Source organism: Ambystoma mexicanum, chromosome 1p, assembly GCF_040938575.1.
Source record: "Ambystoma mexicanum isolate Mex_15411 chromosome 1p, UKY_AmexF1_1, whole genome shotgun sequence".
NCBI classification, from domain to species: domain Eukaryota; kingdom Metazoa; phylum Chordata; class Amphibia; order Caudata; family Ambystomatidae; genus Ambystoma; species Ambystoma mexicanum.
The window spans coordinates 602,370,695-602,393,631 of NC_090921.1; the positions used below are offsets into that span (position 1 = coordinate 602,370,695).

A 22,937-nucleotide genomic window follows, 5' to 3' on the forward strand; every position below is an offset into this window, starting at 1 on the left:
TTGGTTTGTGAGTGTGTAAAATTAAAGGATTTAAGGAATGCCTATTTTGGTAATCAAGAGCATCACTACGCTCATTATTTTACTGATACCAAATGGAAACGCTGCTTATCTATTCTCAAAACGGTTCCAAGTCACAGTGGGGGATCAACAGACTTCTTGCTCTGTGAGCATATAATTTCTATATACAAAAAGAAAGTCCTATATTTATATCTGGTGTCAACATCCACTCTCCCCACATTTAGTGGAATTCTTTTTCACAAACTTTATTCGTTGAGCATCAATATATATAAAAACAATCATAAAAATGATCATAATACATAAAACACATACAATTTGTTAAAACTACACAAGTAGAAACACCATAAGTGAGTAATGTTGCAATAAATTCTCAAGGATCACAAATGTGTGTACATATAACACTCTGATTCCCATGCCTCATTCCTTTCAGCTTATTCCCTATTATTGTATTGCAAAAGAAACCTGACTTGTACAATTTTCTGTCCTTAATAAACAACCATGTAGGACATTCTTCAGGGGAAAAAAGTGTCTTGTGCTGTTAAAGTGTCTTGTGCCGGAAAGAATCTTCTTGAATGGGGGAAGAAGCCCTGTTAATCAAAAAAGATGGACACCCTATTAGTACTAAATCACAAGGTATAAATCTCTATTACCATAAAATAGAACCCTGATCCTCAAAGGGTGTCTCAGTATGTTTCTTACTATTACGTACCTCTCTATCCCAAACATGAATCTTGGGTCTTTTCTGGTATTTATTGCAGATTCCCAATTACTTCAGGAATTCTTGCATTTCCTCTTCTGTTTTCTAAAATAGTGCACACAAAAAACCTATTAGGGCTATGGGACATCTGTATCCTATCCTTTCTATTTTATTAGTCTAGAGTATGTTTCTGTAATACTTCGTACAGTTCGAGTGGAGGAGGCTCTTCCGATTTGGAGGAATCTGGTGATACTGACATTCCCAGTAACAGAGGAGGAGGTCGCCCGTTTGGAGGAAGAAGCACAAGAAATAATGGCCAAAGAGATAATAATCAAAGACAATCTTTTTTAGGAAGAGGAGGAGATCAGAGACAGTGGGACCCCGAACGGATGCAAACACGAAGCCACAGGGGTTGGTAGTGAATCTTTCAGATACCCAAATTACTGAAAAAGAAGAAGAAGTACTTAATAAGGGATTGAATTTCGTACTTACCAAGTGCCATAATCCTTTTGAGTTCAGGATTGAATTCAATCAGTTTATGCGAAAAATACACTTAAAAGAGTTCTTCCTGACCAACACTTTTGATAAAGGTGACAATTGTAGTGGTTTGAAAAACCCCTCTAGCTTTTGTGCGCCAGCTTATGCACATTCTGCAGAATCTAAGGTGTTTGAAAGAAAAGTCTTAGAGGAGATCACTAAACTGGAAACTAAAGGTATCCCTCATCATTCTAACTTGAGTACAATGGAACACAAGATCTTGAGAAATCTGGGGTCTAATGATAAGATCATTATTCGTCAAGCCGATAAAGGAGGTGCTATTGTAGTATTAAATAGGAGTGATTATATCAAGGAATGTGAAAGGTTATTATCGGATGAGAATCATTGCCAGAAAATAGATAAAGATGCCAGTAGTGACCTTTTAAACACCATCCGGGACAAGGTACAGAAGGCCGTGGATGAACACATGATTAGCAAACAAGAAGGAGAATACCTGATCAGAGAGAATGGCCGGGTCCCTATTTTCTACACTATGCCCAAAATTCACAAAAGTTTAGAGAATCCTCCTTGTAGACCAATTGTTTTGGGGGTGAGTTCCCTTCTGGAACCCCTTTCCAAATTTGTGGATTTTTACTTAAGACCTTTTATTCCTAATATGAAAAGTTACATCAAAGACACCACAGATGCAATTAATAGAATAGAGGGCAATATTTTTTACCCTAAGGCAAATTTATTAGTTTTCCTGGATAGTCAAGCATTATATACCAACATACCACAATTGGCTACTTTGGAAGTGGTGGGGGAGACTTTATTGAAAAGAGAGGATGATAATCCTGTATCTAATGCTTTTATTAAATGTTGGCCCCCAATGTTGCGAATTTGTACGTGAATATGTTCGTGGAAACTGTAGTTTACAACAATCGCAATCCATTTCAGAGTAACATTCTTTGTTGGCTTCGCTATATAGATGACGTTTTCGTCATTTGGAGAGGTAATGAAGAGGAAGTTGGGCACTTTATGCAGTGGTTGAACCAACAAAACAGATATCTTAAATTCACTAACAGTGTGAACAATAAGGAAGTCAACTATTTAGATATCTGTATATACCATGAAAACGGGTTACAGCTTGTACGACCATATACTAAAGCCACTGACAAAAATGCCTCGTTACATTTCAAGAGTCACCATGCTCAGCATGTAAAGAACAACCTTCTGTTTGGGCAATTTCTACGTTTGAAAAAGAACAGCAGCACTAATGAATCATATGAAACTGCAGCTAATAATTTGATCACCAAATTGGTACATCGAGGTTATCCTACTCCATTGGTAAAGAAAGCAGCCAAAAGGGCGTTTAATAATAACCGGGAATCTCTTTTGGACCAGCAAATGCAAAGGGATAAAAGTACTAAAGAGTCACCTCTGGTTTTTGTTAACACGTTTAGCAATTTGTCATACAAGATTAAGGGTATTATTACAAGGAATTGGAATAATATCATGACCAATGAAGTAGGGAAACCTATTGTGGCTTTTAAAAAAAGCACTACTGTACGGAATTTGGTGATGAGGAACGATGTGAGTGTTAAAAAGAAACCATCTCTACAAACCAATTTATGGGGTTTACCCCCAGTAGTCGGACATTACGCCTGTGGGAATTGTTCTATGTGCGCCCAAACAAAAAGGATTTTGAATGTAGATTTGGGCATGTATAGATTGTGGAACATTAATGAACATACTAATTGCAACACAAATAATGTCATTTATTTGATTAAATGCCCGTGCAAACTCATATACATTGGGAAAACGAACAGAAAATCTAGAAGTAGAATGACTGAGCATAGGAGCTGCATCAAGAATGAGGTAGTACAAGCTCCGATGGTCAAGCATTTTATGGAAATGATGCATTCATGTCACGACTTTGAGTGGTGCATTTTGAAACAAATCAGAGGCCAATCCCAAATAGTGATCAACAAGAAATTACTGAACTTGGAACAGAAATTAATCTTTCTATCAAAAAGTTATATCGAAGGTCTGAATGAGGGAGTGGAATGGAATAAGGCTTAATTAAGAGACCAGAGAAACTAATTTCTGTTGACTACGATTAGAATGGGGATCATGCATTTTCCAAGAATTGAAAATATGATGCGTGTTTATTGCAAAAAAGTTAATGTGTGGATATTTGCAAATTGCGACCACTCCTATCAATTTTGGTCACTCTCTGCTGTGCAGTAGAATCGAGATGTTGACCCTGGTTTTCATTTGGGTATTATTATATTCTTTATCCTGATAAGATTGACACTGTTAAACTTTGTCTGTGTAATAACTGAAGAAACATGTCTTTGTAATAACTGAAGAAACATGTACAGGTACAATAGTTTTGGTGCCCATTTTTTGCATATTGAATTATGTCGGTGACTTTCTCCTGAGCCTCATTATGAAGTACAATTCTTTGAGTGGTACGGTGAGAACACGACTTCGGCTGATGAACATGAATAATATAGGGAGTGTCAGTATATTTTTTTTATGTTCCCCATCATTACAACTTATGGATTTAGGCAACGCGTTTTTTGTCGTTTTGCGTATTTTAATACTAATGAAATAATTGTAGAAGGACTTGGTTAGGACATGAAATGGTATACGTTGTACATTAGGCAAGAATGTCTTTCAACGACATATCCCAGAACAACATGGGCAATTCTTTTTCCTTTTTTTGTTTACCCACGAGGCGGTTGCATTCTTGATGGTGCGCACGACGCGATGATGTTATGACATTACGCGAGGTCGCAATGACGTCATGACGTTACGCGAGTACGCTGGTAGCAGTCGTGTTGCTGCGAATTACATAAGGCACCATGTAGCCAGCTTAGGATAACAGGTAACCAGTTGGCTCTGTGGATGGCGGAAGCATTGAAGTAAGTGTAGTCAGATTTGTTGTTTGTTTTGAAACCCGACATTAGAGGTTGCAATTTGGAAACCTGAGATGAGGGGTGGTACTCATGGAAAGTGATGTACATTTCTGTGTTTCTACAGAGTTGGACCCAGAATAAGACGTGGTGATTGGGTCATATACTTTTTTCCCTATTTCAAGAGTCCCCTCAGGAATGAGAATGGGAACAATGATATCCTGAGTGCCAGTAATTAACAAGTGAGTGTTAGTTTTTATTTACCAGCTCTCACTGTATGAATAGAAATGTTGTTGATGAACTCGTTGGTACAAAACATATTTGTAACAGAGTGTTGTTTACTCTGTCATATAGGGCCGCCACCATCTTTTGGTACCCGTATTTGAGAGGAATCAAAGAATTCAAAACGTGGTGGCTAGGTGCAGATAGGTAAGCTTTACTATCGATGCTGACCAGATAGACTAATAAAATAGAAAGGATATGATACAGATGTCCCATAGCCCTAATAGGTTTTTTGTGTGCACTATTTTAGAAAACAGAAGAGGAAATGCAAGAATTCCTGAAGTAATTGGGAATCTGCAATAAATACCAGAAAAGAACCAAGATTCATGTTTGGGATAGAGAGGTATGTAATAGTAAGAAACATACTGAGACACCCTTTGAGGGATCAGGGTGCTATTTTATGGTAATAGAGATTTATACCTTGTGATTTAGTACTAATAGGGTGTCCATCTTTTTTGATTAACAGGGCTTCTTCCCCCATTCAAGAAGATTCTTTCTGGCACAAGACACTTTAACAGCACAAGACACTTTTTTCCCCTGAAGAATGTCTTACATGATTGTTTATTAAGAACAGAAACTTGTACAAGTCGGGTTTCTTTTGCAATAAACTAATAGGGAATAAGCTGAAAGGAACGAGGCATGGGAATCAGAGTGTGATATGTACACACATTTGTGATCCTTGAGAATTTATTGCAACATTACTCACTTATGGTGTTTCTACTTGTGTGGTTTTAACAAATTGTATGTGTTTTATGTATTATGATCATTTTTATGATTGTTTTTATATATATTGATGCTCAACGAATAAAGTTTGTGAAAAAGAATTCCACTAAATGTGGGGAGAGTGGATGTTGACACCAGATATAAATATAGGACTTTCTTTTTGTATATAGAAACGCTGCTTATCGATCCAGAATGTACAGGAAGGATTGGCCCTCTGTGGCTTTTTTGAAGAGTATTAAGCTAGAGTAGGATATGCCAATGATATTTGATTATATAAGCCATCCTATTGGAACTGTGGTTTAATGTTTGAAAGTTCTATTGAAAGTTCTATTGGTATACATTCCAAACTGTATTCTAAGAACTGCATTTTAATTATTAATTAATGTTTTTATAGAATCTTCTTATGACTGATTTAGAAGAGTCCTAATTATGATGAATTGTCATTTTTTGTTGCTTTTGTTATTCCTTAACATGCTTACATCTATCTTTTTTCTCCCATTATTGGGTATAACTAAATTTTCCCTTTTTTCCTTTTAAAAAAACTCTGCTAAATCAAGTTTCAGAACTTTAAGAATTGTTATTTGTTAATTGGATTTTCTTTTTTCCCTGTTTTTTCTTTGAAGTTTTACTATGAATTGATCTATTTTCTCTGCTGTATTTTTTACTGTCAAAATTTGTAAAGGTTTTTTTTTTTTTAACTTTTATTTACAAGTTAACAAAGTACAAAATAACACATGTTTATGCAACCAGGCAGATAAGATAATAATATATAAAGCAAGTTAACAATACAACTATATACAATGGAGGATATAATAAATCATCATCTCCCAACTGATTCCGCACCACCTCCCTAATCACCCCTCCACGCCCACCCCTACAGATACACTTCCTAAAATCGCCAAGTTTAGTACAATGATAGAAATTTTCCCCAGATTTTTTCAAACAAACCTTTTTTCCCCTCTCTCTTGTACAGTACCTTCTCCATTTCTGCTAACGCATCCATGTCTATTGTAAATTGTAAAGGTTTGATGAAACCAAATGCAATCAAAAAATAAAGAAAAAGAATTTCAGTTTTAGAGAGGTTGAGTGGCAAGAAGTGGTGAGCCATCAATAGTATGATGGCAGACAGACAAGCAAAGAGGGGACCATGTTAAAACGCGATCAGTGAAGGGCGAAATAGAGAACAAGATGTCAGGTCTTCTGCATAGAAGTACGCCTGAAACTCAAAAGAAGTTATGAATGAGGACAAAGGGATAGTCTAATGCACAATACGTAGGGAACCAAATGCAGACCTCTTTGAACCCCTATCCTACAAAACAGAGGGAGATGATGATGACACATTCCTAGAAGCTGAAAACAAGGAATTACATAGATTAAAAGTGACCCGGGGTGAAGCCGTTCAAGGTATACCCTAGAAGGACAGAAAACACATACGAGTAGGGTGATCAAAAGTGTCAAAAGCAAAAGCCAAGTCTAAGAGCCCCAAGATTTATGTTCATTAAGCATGCCTAAACCAGAATACATAGGTGATAGCAAAGTGTGGCTGTGCGGAAAACAGTTGTCTGAAAGGGAAAAATTCCTTTAACATGGATGAAGGGATAGGGCAATAGAGAAAGTTAGATAGAGGAATACCATCAAGTGAAGGTTTCATTACAAGTAGATAAACCATTGCAGTTTGATAGTGGTAAAAAAGGTACAGAACAACACCACACTAAAAAAACAGACAGATGAGGAAGAAGTAAATAGTAAGTGGAAAGATAAGGAAACCCGACAGAGATTCGAAGGAAAAACTTGCGGGGATAGCCAAATGAACTGGGCCAGTTGCATATCAGACATAGCGTAAATGATAAGAATTTAGGTTGCGATAGAGTAGATAACGATTGTGATAGATGATGTTGAAGAACACAATTGATATATATTGGGAAGAAACACATGAATTTGTTTTATTTCCAAACCCAAATAAGACACGAAATCCTCAGTAGATGGATCAGAATGTCGTGGGACTGTGTGAAGGTGGAGGCAAAAGTCGGTTCATTGTAGTAAAAAGGTGACAGGGGTGAGAAGTTTGTGGTAAAATGACAGTCGAACGACTACTTTGCTAGACTTAAGAACATGACAATATACTAATTCTTTTAAAGACTGGAGAGATTGTAAGATTAGTGGAATAATTGTTTTTACAGCAGCAATGTAATGTTGTGCATTGAGGGACATCAATAAATGGAGAAGCCATGGTTGAGGAGGGTTATTAGTGGGTTTAAATATATAAGAAGGGCAGTAGGTAACTAGTTAAGCACAAATGGAATGATTCTGCAGCTGAATCCAAGGATAAAGAAGCAAAAAGCGAAAAGGGAGAAAAGAGTGAGAATATAGAATATGCATGATTGCTGTGGAGATCTAATGGCAATTACACCAAAGCAGAGTATAGGAAGAGGTAGAACGATTTGGTTGACTAAGAAAGGGCAGTAAGAACTGGGAGAATAGCTCGGGAGCAACACGCTCACCTTGGGGTCAAGCCATTGCCATGCAACATGGTTTCAGTCCCAGTCTGATGCTTAGAAGCTGGAGGAGTGGAATTAAAAATGAAATCAATTTCTAATGATAATACGTTTAAAGAACCAAGAAATGGCCATCTAATGGAATACTGTGGATAATGGAGTAAACAAAAAGAGGCCAGTTCTATTAAATATCAATTCCACAGAAGCTCTGTTTCTCTCAGTGATGGGACGGGAAGAAAGTTCCAGGTTGAAAGAAGAGGCAAGCATGGTAAGGTAAGACAATTCATCATGAACCCGAAGATGTAGGTTACAGTCACCCGCTTTCAATAATGTTGTAGAGAAAGGAGAGATCAAGGTCTACTTCTCCATATAAAGTATCTCTAGGCCCAGGTCAGCAATGGATGATAATGGCAGGTCGTGCATGAGGGCTAAAAATAATACTGAAACTCAAAATGAAAACAGCAGTGGGAGGGGGATGGAGATTAAGGCAGTCCGGTATTCACAGTGACTAATGCACAATGCAAACCCCTTCATTTTCCTCCATGGCGTATTATCTGGTTAGTGAACTCTGAAGCTTAGCACGATCCCACACTAGTCTAGTAAATGTTTGTTGTGGCAACTTGTTAGTACATCTGGACTATAACCATTGGTCACCTTGGATGCCATTGTCTGACTACACAACTGAAGACAAATGTTTTGTTTGTCGTTTTTCTTTGCCAGAATTCCTCATCCAGCAGTGCCCTGAGAGATGGGTGTTAAATAACAATCAGTGCTATTTTTTTTCATCTGTACACGAAACCTGGGAAAGAAGCCAAAACATTTGCAAATCTTATGAGGCTGATCTGGTGATCATCACTGACTCCACGAAACAGGTGAGACTTTTCTCCTTGCAATGCAAGAGTGCCCTCTATTTGTGACCATGTGTGTACCAGACACCATTGCTATTAGTATGCTAAGGAGTGCCACCTTTCTGATCAGTTTACTATGAAGGTCAGGTGTAAACCGGATTGAATACGCTTGGCCAAACTCAAAATTACACAAATGTTCACTTCTTGAACTCTTAAGAAGTTAAGCCTAATTCAGCAGGCTATGAAATATCCCATTTCATTAGTCTCTGGGTAGCAGAGAGGGAGTGGGGTGGTGGCTGTTTATCTGAGGGGGAATCTGAATTTCACAGAAAGTAGGCTCGGCCATATGGGGCACTAGCAGGTTGTTCTGGGGCATGATGACATGGTACAGTCTCTTTCATTACTTTGCAAAACAGTACACTATTGAATGCACGATTTCGATTTTTCACAGAAACTTGATTGTGCCACTAGTTTCCTGCAATGATACATTTTGTTGAAGGTCGTGTTGGTAATGTTAAACTATTTGAATGGTGGTGGTAGCAGGTGGCACTGGTTGGTTTTTCTGGTGTGTGAAAAGGCACACCTCCTGAATGTGGATTTTGCACCAAAGGCTTCATGACATTCTGAAGGACCTAAGAGACCACTACAGTTCATTCCGCAATTGATCTTGCCACTACTTTTGTAGAAATTACATTGTTTGGAGGGTAGTTGCTGTGGCAGAGCTGATCGGCATTGCGTCTGCCATGTTGTGCTGGTGGGTGATGCAATGCTGCCTGCTTCAGAATTCAGCACCAAGCTTTTTATTGAAGACTAAACAATATTAAACATCATCCTGCTGTAGAGTCTGGGGCCATGGGCAAGAGTGTTTGGAAATCCATTGCGGTCTGTGGTATGTGAGATCAATAGCTGCATTATTTAAAATGTCATCAGTGGCCAAACTTGGAAGAAAGTGTCAAAGATGTGAAAATGCCTCACAGTTAATGGGTGCCACAGTCATTGTTGTGGATGACCTGTGCGTGGCAAGCATACTGAGCATTCAAGCATTCAAGCGCTGATCGCAGCAGATAGTACTAAGCATTGCCACAGGCTTGACTGAATCTGACATGTCACTGCAACGGTTCAAAGCCCACCAGACCTAACGTCAAAGCCTATCACTAGGGCACCTCATCATTGCATGCTGTAATATTCCAGGGTACATGTGCAAGTTCTTGTGAGAATATTTTCATGCTTCAGTGGAGGACCTGTACACTGAATATCGGGCAGAGAAGGTTGTTCTTAAAGGCTTGGAGTTGAAACTATCATCAGGCTCAATTCTCAATTTTAGGGTAGAACAATTTGTCACTGAGGTGCACACCTATTGCATTCTCCTTCTTTTCCAAATCCTATGTTCCTGGGTGATGGGTGTGGTGATGAGGATTACCAAGACATTAATGGGCTTCATTCCGAGATTGCCGGTAAAACTCGCTGGTAGCCGGCGGGTTACCGGCAAACCCTTAACAATGTTACGACTGCCTGCTACTGGGAAATCACAAGCAGCGGTGGTACAGTAAATCCCCATTGCCATGGAGTCCACTAGGACTCCATGGGCATGTGGATACTGAGGCACCGGCACCGTTGTTAACAGTGCCAGTGCTTCAGTGAAAAACATGCCGGCAGGGGCCTGAACTCCTGGCAGGTCAGGGCTGCCGGTAGTTCAGTGCCCCTACCGGCATACTTATAGTTTGGTAGTCTGGAAAGGGTGCTGGTACGATGCTACCGGCACCTTTATTCCCAGACCGCCAAACTCACAATGAGGACAATTGTCACCCCATTGATATTTAATCTAAAACCATTACCAACAGTGACGCAGACCAAAGAAGAAGGAGCACACACGTGTTGCAATGTACCTAGCATCACCAGAATGTGCAAACATCAATAAAGTACTCATTCTATAAAACTCGAAAATGAACCCAAACTCTAAAATCCCAGATCTAAGACATTCCAAAGTGTTAGCGAGATATATTGTCAATCAATTACTATTGGTCACCACAACCAGTTCATGGTCCACCTATCCCACGAGTGAACCTTGCGCAGGGCTCTAAACTCTACTTCGCCCAAAAACAGTAGCAGCTAGCCACCAAGAATGCACATTCAATCTAGAGTTGTAAGGAGTTTCTGCCCACTTGGTTTTGTGTACTTTTCGACAGCAACATTTTGTCTTAGAGGGAATGAAGGCTGGATTCCTGATTTTGAACCTCACTGGACCTACGTTGTCTTGGGCTATAGATATACTTATGAGATCTGATCCACTTTCAATTGCCCTGATCCTGAGTGTGACTTGTAGCAGTTGTTCTTCCTTGTATTGCAAGCTTTAAGCAGTTGCATGATAAGGGCAAGTGTGTTTAAAGAATACAATACACCTTATGTAATGCTGGTCTTACAGAGGAGATAAGGGATGAGATGCTGAGAGCAATTTGGCTTGCAGCCTTCCAGGGATTCGTCTCTTAGAGACCCCAGGGGCTCACTGTCAGAATGCACCAAAGTATCAACCGAAAAGGATACAATATTCAAAAGGATACAGGAGGTAGGGTCTTCCGGATCCTTGTTCACCCGACTTGATAGTCGTGAAGTCAACAAAGACCTTCCAAATGATACAACCCTCTGGCTGATAAAACAGGCAGAGCGATGGATCACTGGAAAGGGCGTGGGTAAGGTATAGTAATCCAGCCTAGGACAAATTAAAGTATCATGAATAACTGCTCCAACCTGAGTATGATGAGTTAGATAATGACAGGAATGATCACACTGACCTGTATCTCTGGGTAGAACAATCCAGAAGTCTCTTGATGGATTCGAAACGAAGAACAAAACGACAGGGAAGGGAATATTAGTAAGGGAGACTTATCCCGGACGGAACGAGGCTCACGCTAGATACGGGTTGAATTCACCACAGGATAGCGTTCAAAGTTCAGTTCAAAGTCACTTCCAATAATCCTTGAAAGGCTTCCTTCCCACTTAGGGATCAATCCTTCTGTTAATTCCACAGATGCAGGAGGTAGAAGAAAACAGTGTTTGAAGACAACGTGAGCGTGTGGATTTACACGCGGGCAGGAATCGCGCAGCCTGGGCCAGCCGCGTGTGAAGACAACGTGCGCGTGTGGAATTACACGCGGGCAGAGTTCGCGCAGCCTTGGCCAGCCGCGTATGAAGACAAAGAGCGCGTGTGGACTTTACACGCGGGCAGGTTTCACGCAGCCTGGGCCGGCCGCGCTTGAAGACGAAGAGCGCGTGTGGATGTTACACGCGGGCAGGATTTACGCAGCCTTGGCCAGCCGCGTATGAAGACAAAGAGCGCGTGGGGACTTTACACGCGGGCAGGATTCACGCAGCCTGGGCCGGCCGCACTTGAAGACGAAGAGCGCGTGTGGAAGTTACACGCGGGCAGGATTTACGCAGCCTTGGCCAGCCGCGTATGAAGACAAAGAGCGCGTGTGGACTTTACACGCGGGCAGGATTCACGCAGCCTGGGCCGGCCGCACTTGAAGACGAAGAGCGCGTGTGGATGTTACACGCGGGCAGGATTTACGCAGCCTTGGCCAGCCGCGTATGAAGACAAAGAGCGCGTGTGGATTTAACACGCGGGCAGGATTCACGCAGCCTGGGCCGGCCGCACTTGCAGACGAAGAGCGCGTGTGGAATAGCACGCGAAGGGATAGCTCCAGGAATCAGCGTGTGGCGGAACACACGCTATCGAAGGCCCAAAAGTAGCTGTAGGAAAATACCAGGTTGTAGATCAGAGGTTCAGCTACACGACGCCAATAGAGACGATCAGAAGCAGCGAGTGAAGTTTCTACGCTGCTTAAATACGTGATACCGTAGTTCACGTGACGAAGCAAGTCACGTGAAGTTAGCGACGTGTAAAGTGTAAACGTCGTTTTCCCGGTAACGTATCGAATAGCCTCCATTTAGAGTAGAACGGTCTAGCTGTTCTACGAGCGTAGCGTCCAGCATGCATGACACTCACCTCAGCTGCTGGCATGAGGCTTGGGGAGACAGGCCTCCATCAAGGTTGACTCAAATGGCATTAGCCTTACAGGCAGCTACTACACCAAGAATCTTGAACACCCCTGTTTTGGGTGCACATGCCTTGCAGTGCTTTCAGAGGAGTGCTCTTGTAAGCTCCTGTCAGTGTGGTGTTTTGATAACAGGGTGGATGTGTGCAGTGGAGTAACTTTGCTGAAAATGTTGGGGGGACATGACAACTGATTAAAAGGTGCCCCAGCCAAATGAATGGGGACAAAATGGTGTGCCATGAAAGTTGGGGGGACAAACGCCCCCGTCCTCCCCTAAAATTACGCCCATGGATGTGTGTTCCTCTTGACCTGAGCACAAAGCACAATATAGTATGAAAGCTTTTTATCCATAAATCAGTCAAATGTATTTCTCGTTCTAATTGTCATCATATATTAAAGGCATTACTCACACAACACGTGTTTCGACCAGTGGTGGTCTTCCTCAGGGCTTATTCAGAATTATGTCAGCAAGTCGTGTACATTAGGTTAAACATATAAACCAGTTTAAACCCACACGTGTATAAAGTATATTGTAACAAAATGTAAAATAATTGGCAATATCATGAAGAAAGACATGAAAAGGACAAGGTATCGGACAAACAACAAGGGAACATATGGGAAAAGAAACAACACATAGAACTTTCAATTAGATACAACTGATCTGTCCCATGATAATACAAAAATGTTAGTTATCGAAAAACAAGAATTGGCAATACCACTAATGCAATCCGAGTACACACAAAACATAGATGCATAATAAGTGCTTCCGAACGTACTCCCTTGAACAGTGCAAAATCCCCTAATGGACCCATAGTGATGTGAACAATAAAAGGTGTTCATGAATCTCTGGGTTGAACTTCCAATGAAAAACAGGTCTACAGTCGGTTTACCACACCCAGTGGCATGCATTATGCTAAGGCTACTATGAACCCAAGTGCCACATTGTCATGCCGCCGCCCACGTCCCACAAGCAGGCACGGACTCACCTCCAGAGGTTGGCTCGCCATCATGGCCGTGCATCTGCGAGAGCACCACGCCCGTGGTCCGGTCCCCGCTTCAAAAAGGGACCCGTTTTCTGCCCTGTAAACCGCCTCCATTGCGTTCCCGTCTGCAACCCTGTTGGTGGTTGCCTTGGCGAGTGGGGGAAGCCCGAAGAGCGTCCACTGCAACATGTGTGCAGTGTAGGCTGTCACGTGATCCGTTGCCAGGGCTACCTGCTTAAAGGCGGAATCAACGCTCAAGACACCGCTTCTCAGCTGTTCTCCTTGTCGGCGAGTGGCGTTCCTGGTTACTTTGCTTCACGGATATTTTCTGGTTTTTCTTTTGGAACTTTGGCTCTGGACATTGGACTTGCTCACGGAATTCCCTTCTACCTTGTCACTGCCTGATTGGAAATATATGTTTTTTTTATCCCGGACTGCTTCTCGGATTGATTCTTGGAACTCCTCTGCTACCGCGTTTTTGGATTTGAACTGTGTGTGTTACCCTGGAACTGTGTACAGCTTCACTCAGCACACCAACAGGTTGCTGGGCCCTCGTTCATCTTCCCCTGCGTCCCCCAGGGCGAGGAGGCATCTCCTGTCCCACAGGAGTCCTGCCTATGCTGCTCGCTTCCGAGCATTCTCCTGTCTCTCACTAGGTAGGACACCAAATGGGGGTTTAGTTGTGGTATTTATACTGACCATTGTACAGTATCACTTACCTCTCCTGGTTTCCTTTCAGTCACCTGGAGATCCGGCGCAGCTGTTCCAGCCACCTGTGGCCCCCAAAGGCCGGCTAGCGAGTTTTCTTGTTCTCCCTGGCTAGTACCTGGGGACAGAGGTACATTGTCCATGTCATATATAAGTCTTCACACACATCCACTGCGCTAGTTCATACCTGCCAATTGAGCCAACTAAAAGTCTGTATGTTATATATACTGTGTCAGTGAACCTTGAGAAAATGAAAAGATATAAGAAACAGATATATGTTCAACCAATGGGACTGCTTAAATCTCATGGTCCAGCACAAAAGAGTATACAAACATATGCGTAAAGAACCGAGATCTCAAACTCAAAGTGGACTCACCGCTTTCACAACAAAATATCTGTCACCAGTCTTCAGCAGGGCTAGCTAGAGACTGGGCTTACACTCTGAAAGAAACACTTCTACACTCATCAAAATATCACATGAGAAGTAGGCCAAATTGGACCAAACTAAATTACTAATAAATGACTCAGACCTGAGCTGTGGCACCTGTGACATTTTAGAAATGGGACTATCTTTTCACAAAAGGTTATGCAAATCTAAATGCGTTTCATTAAGACATATATGAAATCTTTAGGGATCAACAATCACCATCTGTCACTACAATCACGATTAATGACATAAGGGGGCTATTTGGCAAAGTTAATAAGACCCAAAAGGTTAAATGAAGTCACAGAAGGTGCCCGCAAGTGTTCCTGACCCGAACAAATATGTCCACAAATGTATACAGATGTCATTAAGAAAAATGGAGCGGAAGACAGCTGCTCGCGCTCGGATGGAGTGTAGGCACCTGCTGCTGAAATGGCATATGTGTATATGTTCAAACAAACGGGAATACAGTATAACAGGTACACAGGCAGATGACAACTAGTGCTGTTTCACAAAATCTCAGAAAGGGTCAGAGGGAAATGTGTGTGTGTTTATCACTAAGCGCGCCCCACTTATGTGATATTGGCGGCAGGCACACTAAGCACTGCAATCGCATTTACAATGTTCTGCTGCCCTCTCTACAGCTTCTGCTTTCTTTTCCTTTCGCCCAAAGGCCTTTATCACAAAGACCATCGCGAATGACTACTTCTGGATCGGGCTGACCGACGTCGAGCAGGAGAATCAATGGAAGTGGGTGGATGGCTCCCGTTTAGAATCACGGTAAGTCGAACTCATCATGATAACTTCTTTCTGTATATCGGAGGCTTCTATCGAGTCTCATTTCTTTCTGTCTTGCAACATAAGAAGGTGCAGGTGGAGCCAGTTAGTTGGGGTTCACTGGTTTTGAATGGAGTGTGGAGCCTGTGTGTGTTGAGCATGTAACTCAATAAGTGCCAGGGCCCAAAAATGTTCTAGCGTGCCTTTGCCACATCAGTGCAGTAGCTTGCCACCCTATACTCCACCCCGCAGTGTATCAACATGTTGGGGCTGCAGCCACAATCCCCGCCAACTCATTGGGGTGATGTGTGCAAGCCTACGTGGCAGAAATGTGATTTACATATACCAGTCAAAATAAAATACCATAACATAGCAGTTTTGTCTTGAAACGAAAGTCCAAGGGCCAGATTTTCAATGCATCTCATCACATGTGGCAAAAAAGTTGCTCCCAAATCCACAAATGCACACATTCAGATGCCATTTTTTGCTCCCTTTGCCCCTTTGCCTTTTTGCCAAGGGTCAAGTCCTAAAAATTAAAGTGGGGGGACTCATCAACAAACGCAAAGGGATGTGACGTCGCCAGAAATTAGCATATCAAGATGAAATATGCACATTTCATTTAATTGGCTTTGCATGGCCACCCAAACAGAACAGGACGAATGGCATTTGCCTTTCATAAAATCAACACACAGACAAAACCAAGACAGAATATGTTCTTCTAATAGTGTTTTTGAAAACGTTAAAAGATGTGCATGTTTTAAACTACGAGAACCAATACAAAAGTTTTCCCTGGTACTTGTAGTACCGAAATGGGATATTTCATCTTTAGTTGTTTGTTATTTTTCATCAGGTTATATAGTGCAGTGGTGAAGTGTACGCCGGCTGCGGTTCGATCCTTGAGGTCGGCATTAATTCATAAATTCAAAGAGGACATCAATGTTTCTCTTTTCGCTGTGGGGACTGAGTCCACCCTCTGAATAAAGTGGGTGGACGCCGTCCCCCGGGTGTACCCTCGACTTGAGCCCTGATTAATAGGCTTCCCTTTTATAGATCCTAGATTTATTGAACAGTGTTCTAGTTTAGTTCTAAACTAACAACTATGCAGAAAACCCTTTGTTGTTTCTGATACAGAAAATGGGAGAGGGCAAGATACAGTCTGCCCTGCTCTCTAAATTGGAAACTGTGTAACCAGGAAGCCAGGGCTCAAATCCCCACCTTCCATACTTCATACATTATGTGATCCTGAGCAAATCACTTTTGACCACTGTGCTTTATTTTCCTGACCTATCTGTACAGAAAGTCTCACTCATATGAGTTTATAATCTACAGTGTTAATCCATGAATAATTATAATTGTAAACATTTATACAGTGCATACTGGTAGGGAGGCAGGATGCCAAGCAAGGGTCTTATAGCGAGCGTGCAGCTATCAGTTTTGTGTTGTCAGCTGGGAGGCAGGAGGACAGGGATGTGTGTTTTGCTGTGCCAGCTCATATTTGGCTCTGAGAGTGAAGCCAGACCCCTGGTGCAGCAATGTCTTGGCTCTACCATTGAATTCTCTAGCTTCGCCACCTCTTTAGAGTGGTCTAAAACTAAGGATAGGGTCGGATGGGAGAAGATGCAGCCTGCTGTCAAATTGCAAACTGGGACACAAGGAAACCTAGACTCAGATCGCAGCTTTCCAATTTCATCAATTATATTATCCTCAAGAAATCATTTTACTTTGTTATGTGGGAGAGTTTCTTGGTGTCCTGGTCTCTAAGAAACCATAAACATAACGACATGTTGTGTAAAAGAAAAGAAATGCCAAAAATGTCGACTATATACTTGAGAATGTGAAGGAGTGGTAGAGGTTTGTTCTGATTTTAGTTGTTCTGGAACGTGGGCCTGGTGCATTGAGGCCTTAGGCTAACGTACTACGGGCCAGAAAATGATACTCCCCGACCCCCCTGTCAAATGTTGCCAGTCAGGTCCAGGTACAAAGAATGAAAGACATGGAAGATAGGTCCTACGGGAGTAATATCTGTTTACTTGGTTTTATGGGACAAAGATTTTGTTGTGTGTTTGTTTTGTACACTGGAAATATGAATGAAAATAAAGCAGTCAGCAACAGTCCCCCCCCGCCCCAGTGTTTACTTAATGTTGAATAAAATGCTCCTATCCGCATGATCTAGTTATGCTTTCTTAACATAATAACAATGGTGGTTTAAAAACAAATCCCCACACTTTTTGGAGAAAAAAAAGAGCACTCAATTATTTACGCTCAGCATCAAGGCAAGAACACACTAACCGTAATTCACTGTCCAAAAACCTATTTGAAATGCTGTAATTATAATTCATTGATATACAACCTGTTTTTTTTATATCAAAGCTGTGCATTTAACCTTATCACAACTAAGCCCATAAGCAAAATATAATTATAAATGGATGCTGCACACATATTGCGTCTTCAGTCTTGCATTGCTTTGCTTACTGGTTCTCAAGGCGAACAATAACACCTGAGGTGATCATTCAACTTCACAAACAAAACCAAAGAAATACTCTCCTCTAGTGCCAGCTACCAAAACACTAGAACGCTCATTATATAACCTTAGTCCGCTGAGTGTTGTTCAAAGAAGCAAAAAAGAAGGAAGAAGAAAAGAAAGACACTGAGAAGAAGGAAAAGGGTTGAGATCAGACAAAGGAGAGAAAGGAAAGTAAGAAGGGAAACTCAACGGACATCCGGCCCTGGACAATGGGCCTGTGCACAAAGTTTTTACCGGGGACCATCCCCATACTGGGGATCAAACCTGCAACAAACAAAACAAGCACTGCTGAAACCAAGATTCTGGCATCTCTGCCGCTCTTGTCGAGCCCTGCATTCCAGGAGGAGGCTGATGCTGCTTTATTTAATTTCGAAATTGATGCACAAGCTCATTTTGAAGAAGGCCGCCGCCTTGGTCACTGGCTCTAACACAATGATGGAACTAAAGTACCGAATACTGTGAAATTCCCACTCATATGCCCAACGGTCCTAAATGGTGACCCTGGTAGAGACTTGTACTCCTGCTTTATAACACTTAATGCTGCTGCCAGAAATTTCTTACCACTTTACTAAGCACCCTTAGAAAATACTAATGCCACATGCCTGCCTGCTCGTTGTAAAAATGTTGTTGCACTGTCAGGTAATTGCCTTATTGCATGTTTAGATCTTCTGGTTGCCACTACTGGTGACTGGTTGTCCTCTCGCACTTCTAGTATGGAGATTTGGTCGAAAAACTATCTGCCCACCTGCCTAATGCCCAAAGAAGCTACTATTGAAAAACAGGTGCCCCTACGCTCAGTCATTCTGAGCGCTGCTCCCGCTATGCTACACCTTTTACCTATAAGTGACAACTTGGTGAACTGCTCACTACCCACCTATGCTCTGGAGGCCACGGTACAGGCAAAATGTCTGGTTGCAACAAAGCCCACTAGTAAAGCCTTGACCTCCAACTACCACTCCCACATCCCGAACTACATGAGTACATCTCTGCTCTCTTGTCCTATACCATTCCTGTCCTCCTTCAACTCATCTCACACAGCCAGCCAGCACTTCCGCATCCTACACACCTAGTAGAAACCCAACTTTGCCTGGGTGACTCCTGACTTGCAGAACTTAGAAGCAGAATAGCCCATCTGCCACATAGCCAACCTTCACACCATACCCTGCACATCTAGGAATAACCCAACCTTGCTTGGGTGACTCTCGGCGGGTGAGACTTAGAGCTAGAACAACCCTTCAGCCACACCTCCCCACCAACAAATGACTATCTGAGTCCAGAAACGCCTCCACACATCCTACCCCCTTAATACACCACTCTCACTCACCAACCCACTCATTGCAACACGCCCTCAAACAACCAGAGCCTGAACAACTCAGCTGCCTTAAACGTGCCCTGCTGAACGTTTCATCATTGGGAGCCCATGCTATAGATATCCATGACCTTACACTCGAACACTAACTTGACCATCACGGAATCCTGGCTTCATGATACCTCAGGCCCTTTCCTCTCCTTGGCCATCCCACTCAATTACACCATCCTCAGGCTGATCGCCTAAATGCCATAGGTGGTGGAGTGGCTCTCATTGCCAAATCCTCCCTTCTATTCAGAGCCTGCCCCGTCCCCACCACTCCGAGCTATGAAACGCTACTAACGAAACTGTCAACCAACCCAAAGACCACCATCAATATACTCCTTATCTACCGTCAACCCAACAATGCCAGTCACCCCATCCTGGACATACCTTTACTGATCACACCACTCCTAAGACCTGCTACCAAATGCATCAACCTAGGCGATATTAACTTGGGATATTAGCACATGGCTGATACCAAAGCCACTGCCCTCACTCTTGCCCTGTAAGACATAAACTTCACCCAAATAGTCGACTCCCCCGCTCATACCAAAGGCTCTATGTTTGATTGGCTCCTCATATCTAATGTTACTGCAGACATCACTGCCATCAATGAAATCCTTTGGTCAGACCACTTCCTCATCCTTTTCAACCTAGCCACCCTCACGCCTATCATCACGCAAACTCCCAAACTGAGTTCCATACTGGTCATAAACACTGGTAAACTGTCACATGAGGCTCTAAAGCCCACCCTGACAGCAGCACTGGAATCAGGCACCCCTTGTTCTAACCTGAACCGTACTGATATTGATAACCAATATCATGATTGTCTGCTTACCACCATGGACAAACATGCCCCTAGCCACCCTAAAATACCTAAATCCCAGATGACAAACAATAATTGGTTAAATGATGACCTCATATTCCTGTGTAGGAACAAAAGAGCCCAGGATCAACTCTACAAATTGAAGCCCTCCTCCAGTAACGCCATTGCCCTCGCCACGTCCGTATGCAAATACATAGCCTCTGTCATCACCACCAAAGTCACCACATTTAACGAGCACATAAATAACGCAGGCTCCAATACCAAAGAGCTCTTTGTCATACTAAGAGCTAGAGACTCCTAGTGTACCACAGGGAGCTTGCCTCTCATCCACGCTTTACAATAGTTAGACCAAACCCCTCTTTGACCCCTTGGATTTCCTTGGGTGTCATCTACACCAACTTTGCAGAAGACACCCAAATACTCATTCTTATCACAGGTCACTTTTCCCAAGACACCAACCCTATAAATTCGGTTTACAGTACTATACAAAATTGGATGGCCACACAAACTTGTGCTTGTTTGTTTGTTTGTTTGTTTATTAAATTTGTAAAGCGCATCAGACCCGGGAGTAACAGGGCGCGGCAGGGTTATGCACAGCTTACAAGGTTACATAATGTATCAAGTACAATATGCAGATAGTTTAATGACAAGAAAACCGAGCTCCTCATTGTCGGCTCTCCCTACCACCTAAAAAACCTAAGCCGTTTCTTCTCCTCCATCTGCATATATGGGACCACCATCCCTGGCCTGAAACAGATAGAAACCTTGGAAGTACATCTTGAAGCAGAGCTAACCACGACCAAACGCATACATGCGTTGTCATCAGTCATGGCTTATACTTCGCAGGTCATCTCCGTGACCAGACAATTTCTGACTCCAGGCAACTGCCTCACACTCGCACCTGCAGTCATCCTTTCAAAATTGTATTATTGCAACGTGCTCCTCATGGGGACCTCTGCCACTTACCGAACCAAACTACAGCTACTGCAGAATAAAGCTCTGGGAGCGGCACTGGCGCTTAAGCGCTCTGATCATATCTGTGCCATCAGAGGAGAGGTACACTGGCTACCAGTATCAGCAAGTGTTGCATTCAAAACTCTATCCCTCGCACAAATGCATTTATAAAGTAGCACCCACTTACCTCAACCACACGCTCACCCAGAAACCCTCAGGTAGAGTCCTCAGATCTAATGCCAGTATCTCTCTCCCTGGCCACCTCCCACTTTAGAAACAAAAGGTCTGGTGGCTGTAGCATTGGGGCCACCGCACATACCTATGGAACTCCCTCCCGATGAACATCTGAAATTAGCAATCGTATCATGTATTCAAAAACTTGTAAAAACATGGCTTTCAAGTATGAATAAGCATGATGTTTGTATGTAACGAAATTCTGTATGTGTAACGAACGCTGTGATACCCCAGGGTTTGGGTATTATATAAAAGTCACAAATAAATAAATGAAATATAAGAGCACATAACCATCTTACATTTCTATCAAACCAAATGAAATTCATTTATAGTACTTATTGCTCTGGCAAACCCCTTAAATCATGTCAATACTTACTCTAATATCTCTTTGCACATGATTATTAACAGTAATTCAAGAATGATTCGATAGATGTAAACAAAATTACATCTAATCCTACAAAGCCAAATATTCAGTTTCTCAAGTGTAATATATCTGAGTTCCCTTTAGAACACCAAAGAAGTGTAAAATTCTTCAACATGTAGACAGTGAAATATATTGCATTTGTGTATAATAACGCATCCTCCGGAATTCATATTTAAATATATGATTGACATTATTAAATTATCAAAACCAATGACTAATAGTAAACTATGAAAAATAATGTTCACACACATGCTGCATACATACATGCATACATTGTTCATACGCACCAGTCATAGCGAAACAAATGTTGTGCTTCTTTGAAAGCAATTATGCGCTCCTACCCCCAGGGTCGACTTGAAGAATGCTTGGTGGACCCTCCCCATGGAGGAGGCGCTTTTCTTAGATAGTAGCGAGCAACTCTGAGTACCCGTCCTTCAGGTTCTCCGTGGGTGCCCGTAGTCACTCGCGGGGCACCAGATGTTGTTACAAATTAAGGAAACTGTCCAATATGGTTTAAAAGGCATACAAGATGGAACATGAATTTAGGGCTCTGGATGTGTTGGTATGAGAATGGTAAAGAAACAGAAGAGCAACTTATTCAGGTAGGGAAACCTGTCCCTTTCCCGGAGGTGGGGGATAATTGTTGGTTTGACATAATGACTTCCTTCACTATTTAACAAGTTTGCTAAGCACTCACAAATGTGCCCCCTCTCCGGCTGCCCCTAATTATCAATTAGTACCTTGCCAGTTAGGAAGCTCCTACATGGTGAGAACATTGGATGCAGCAACAAGCATCCAAGGACACAGCAGATAAAACAAAGCCATCACTGCTCTTTACAAAGCACAGGGCTATACTGACCCTGGTCAGATTGGTCAGATAGAATCAGTGTCCATTTTCATCTTGCTGGCCATATGGAGGAGCAGGAGTTAACCTGAAGCATATGCTATACAGTTGTTTCTTCATTTTATGTCTTGCGGAGAAGGTTTGGGAAGTGTTGCAGGACATTTTTAAACGTAAAGAGGCCCTGTGTTTTTGTAACGTTGTTGTGGCTGACCTCTGGTTGGGGAGATCTGTGTGGATTGTCTCCACCCAGGCTTGCATGCCCATTCCTTGAGGACGTTCTACAGGTGATCACCAGGGATTGCCAAAAGAGCCCAAACGCTAGAGCTGAGAATGTGTCGGATTGTCGTCTGCGACACCCATAGTTGAACGTGCTAT

General features: G+C 42.3%; 1 protein-coding gene across 4 annotated transcripts in view; it reads left to right on the forward strand.

Moving 5' to 3' along the window:
* The window catches only part of LOC138576579 (CD209 antigen-like protein C), a 315,008-nt gene that overhangs the window by 285,319 nt on the left and 6,752 nt on the right, over nucleotides 1–22,937 (forward strand). For all 4 annotated transcript variants that reach the window (XM_069649568.1, XM_069649567.1, XM_069649566.1 and 1 more), the window contains 2 exons: nucleotides 8,334–8,485; nucleotides 15,302–15,408. In XM_069649568.1, coding sequence (XP_069505669.1) covers nucleotides 8,334–8,485; nucleotides 15,302–15,408 — 259 coding nt within the window. The remainder of the gene's footprint in view (nucleotides 1–8,333; nucleotides 8,486–15,301; nucleotides 15,409–22,937) is intronic.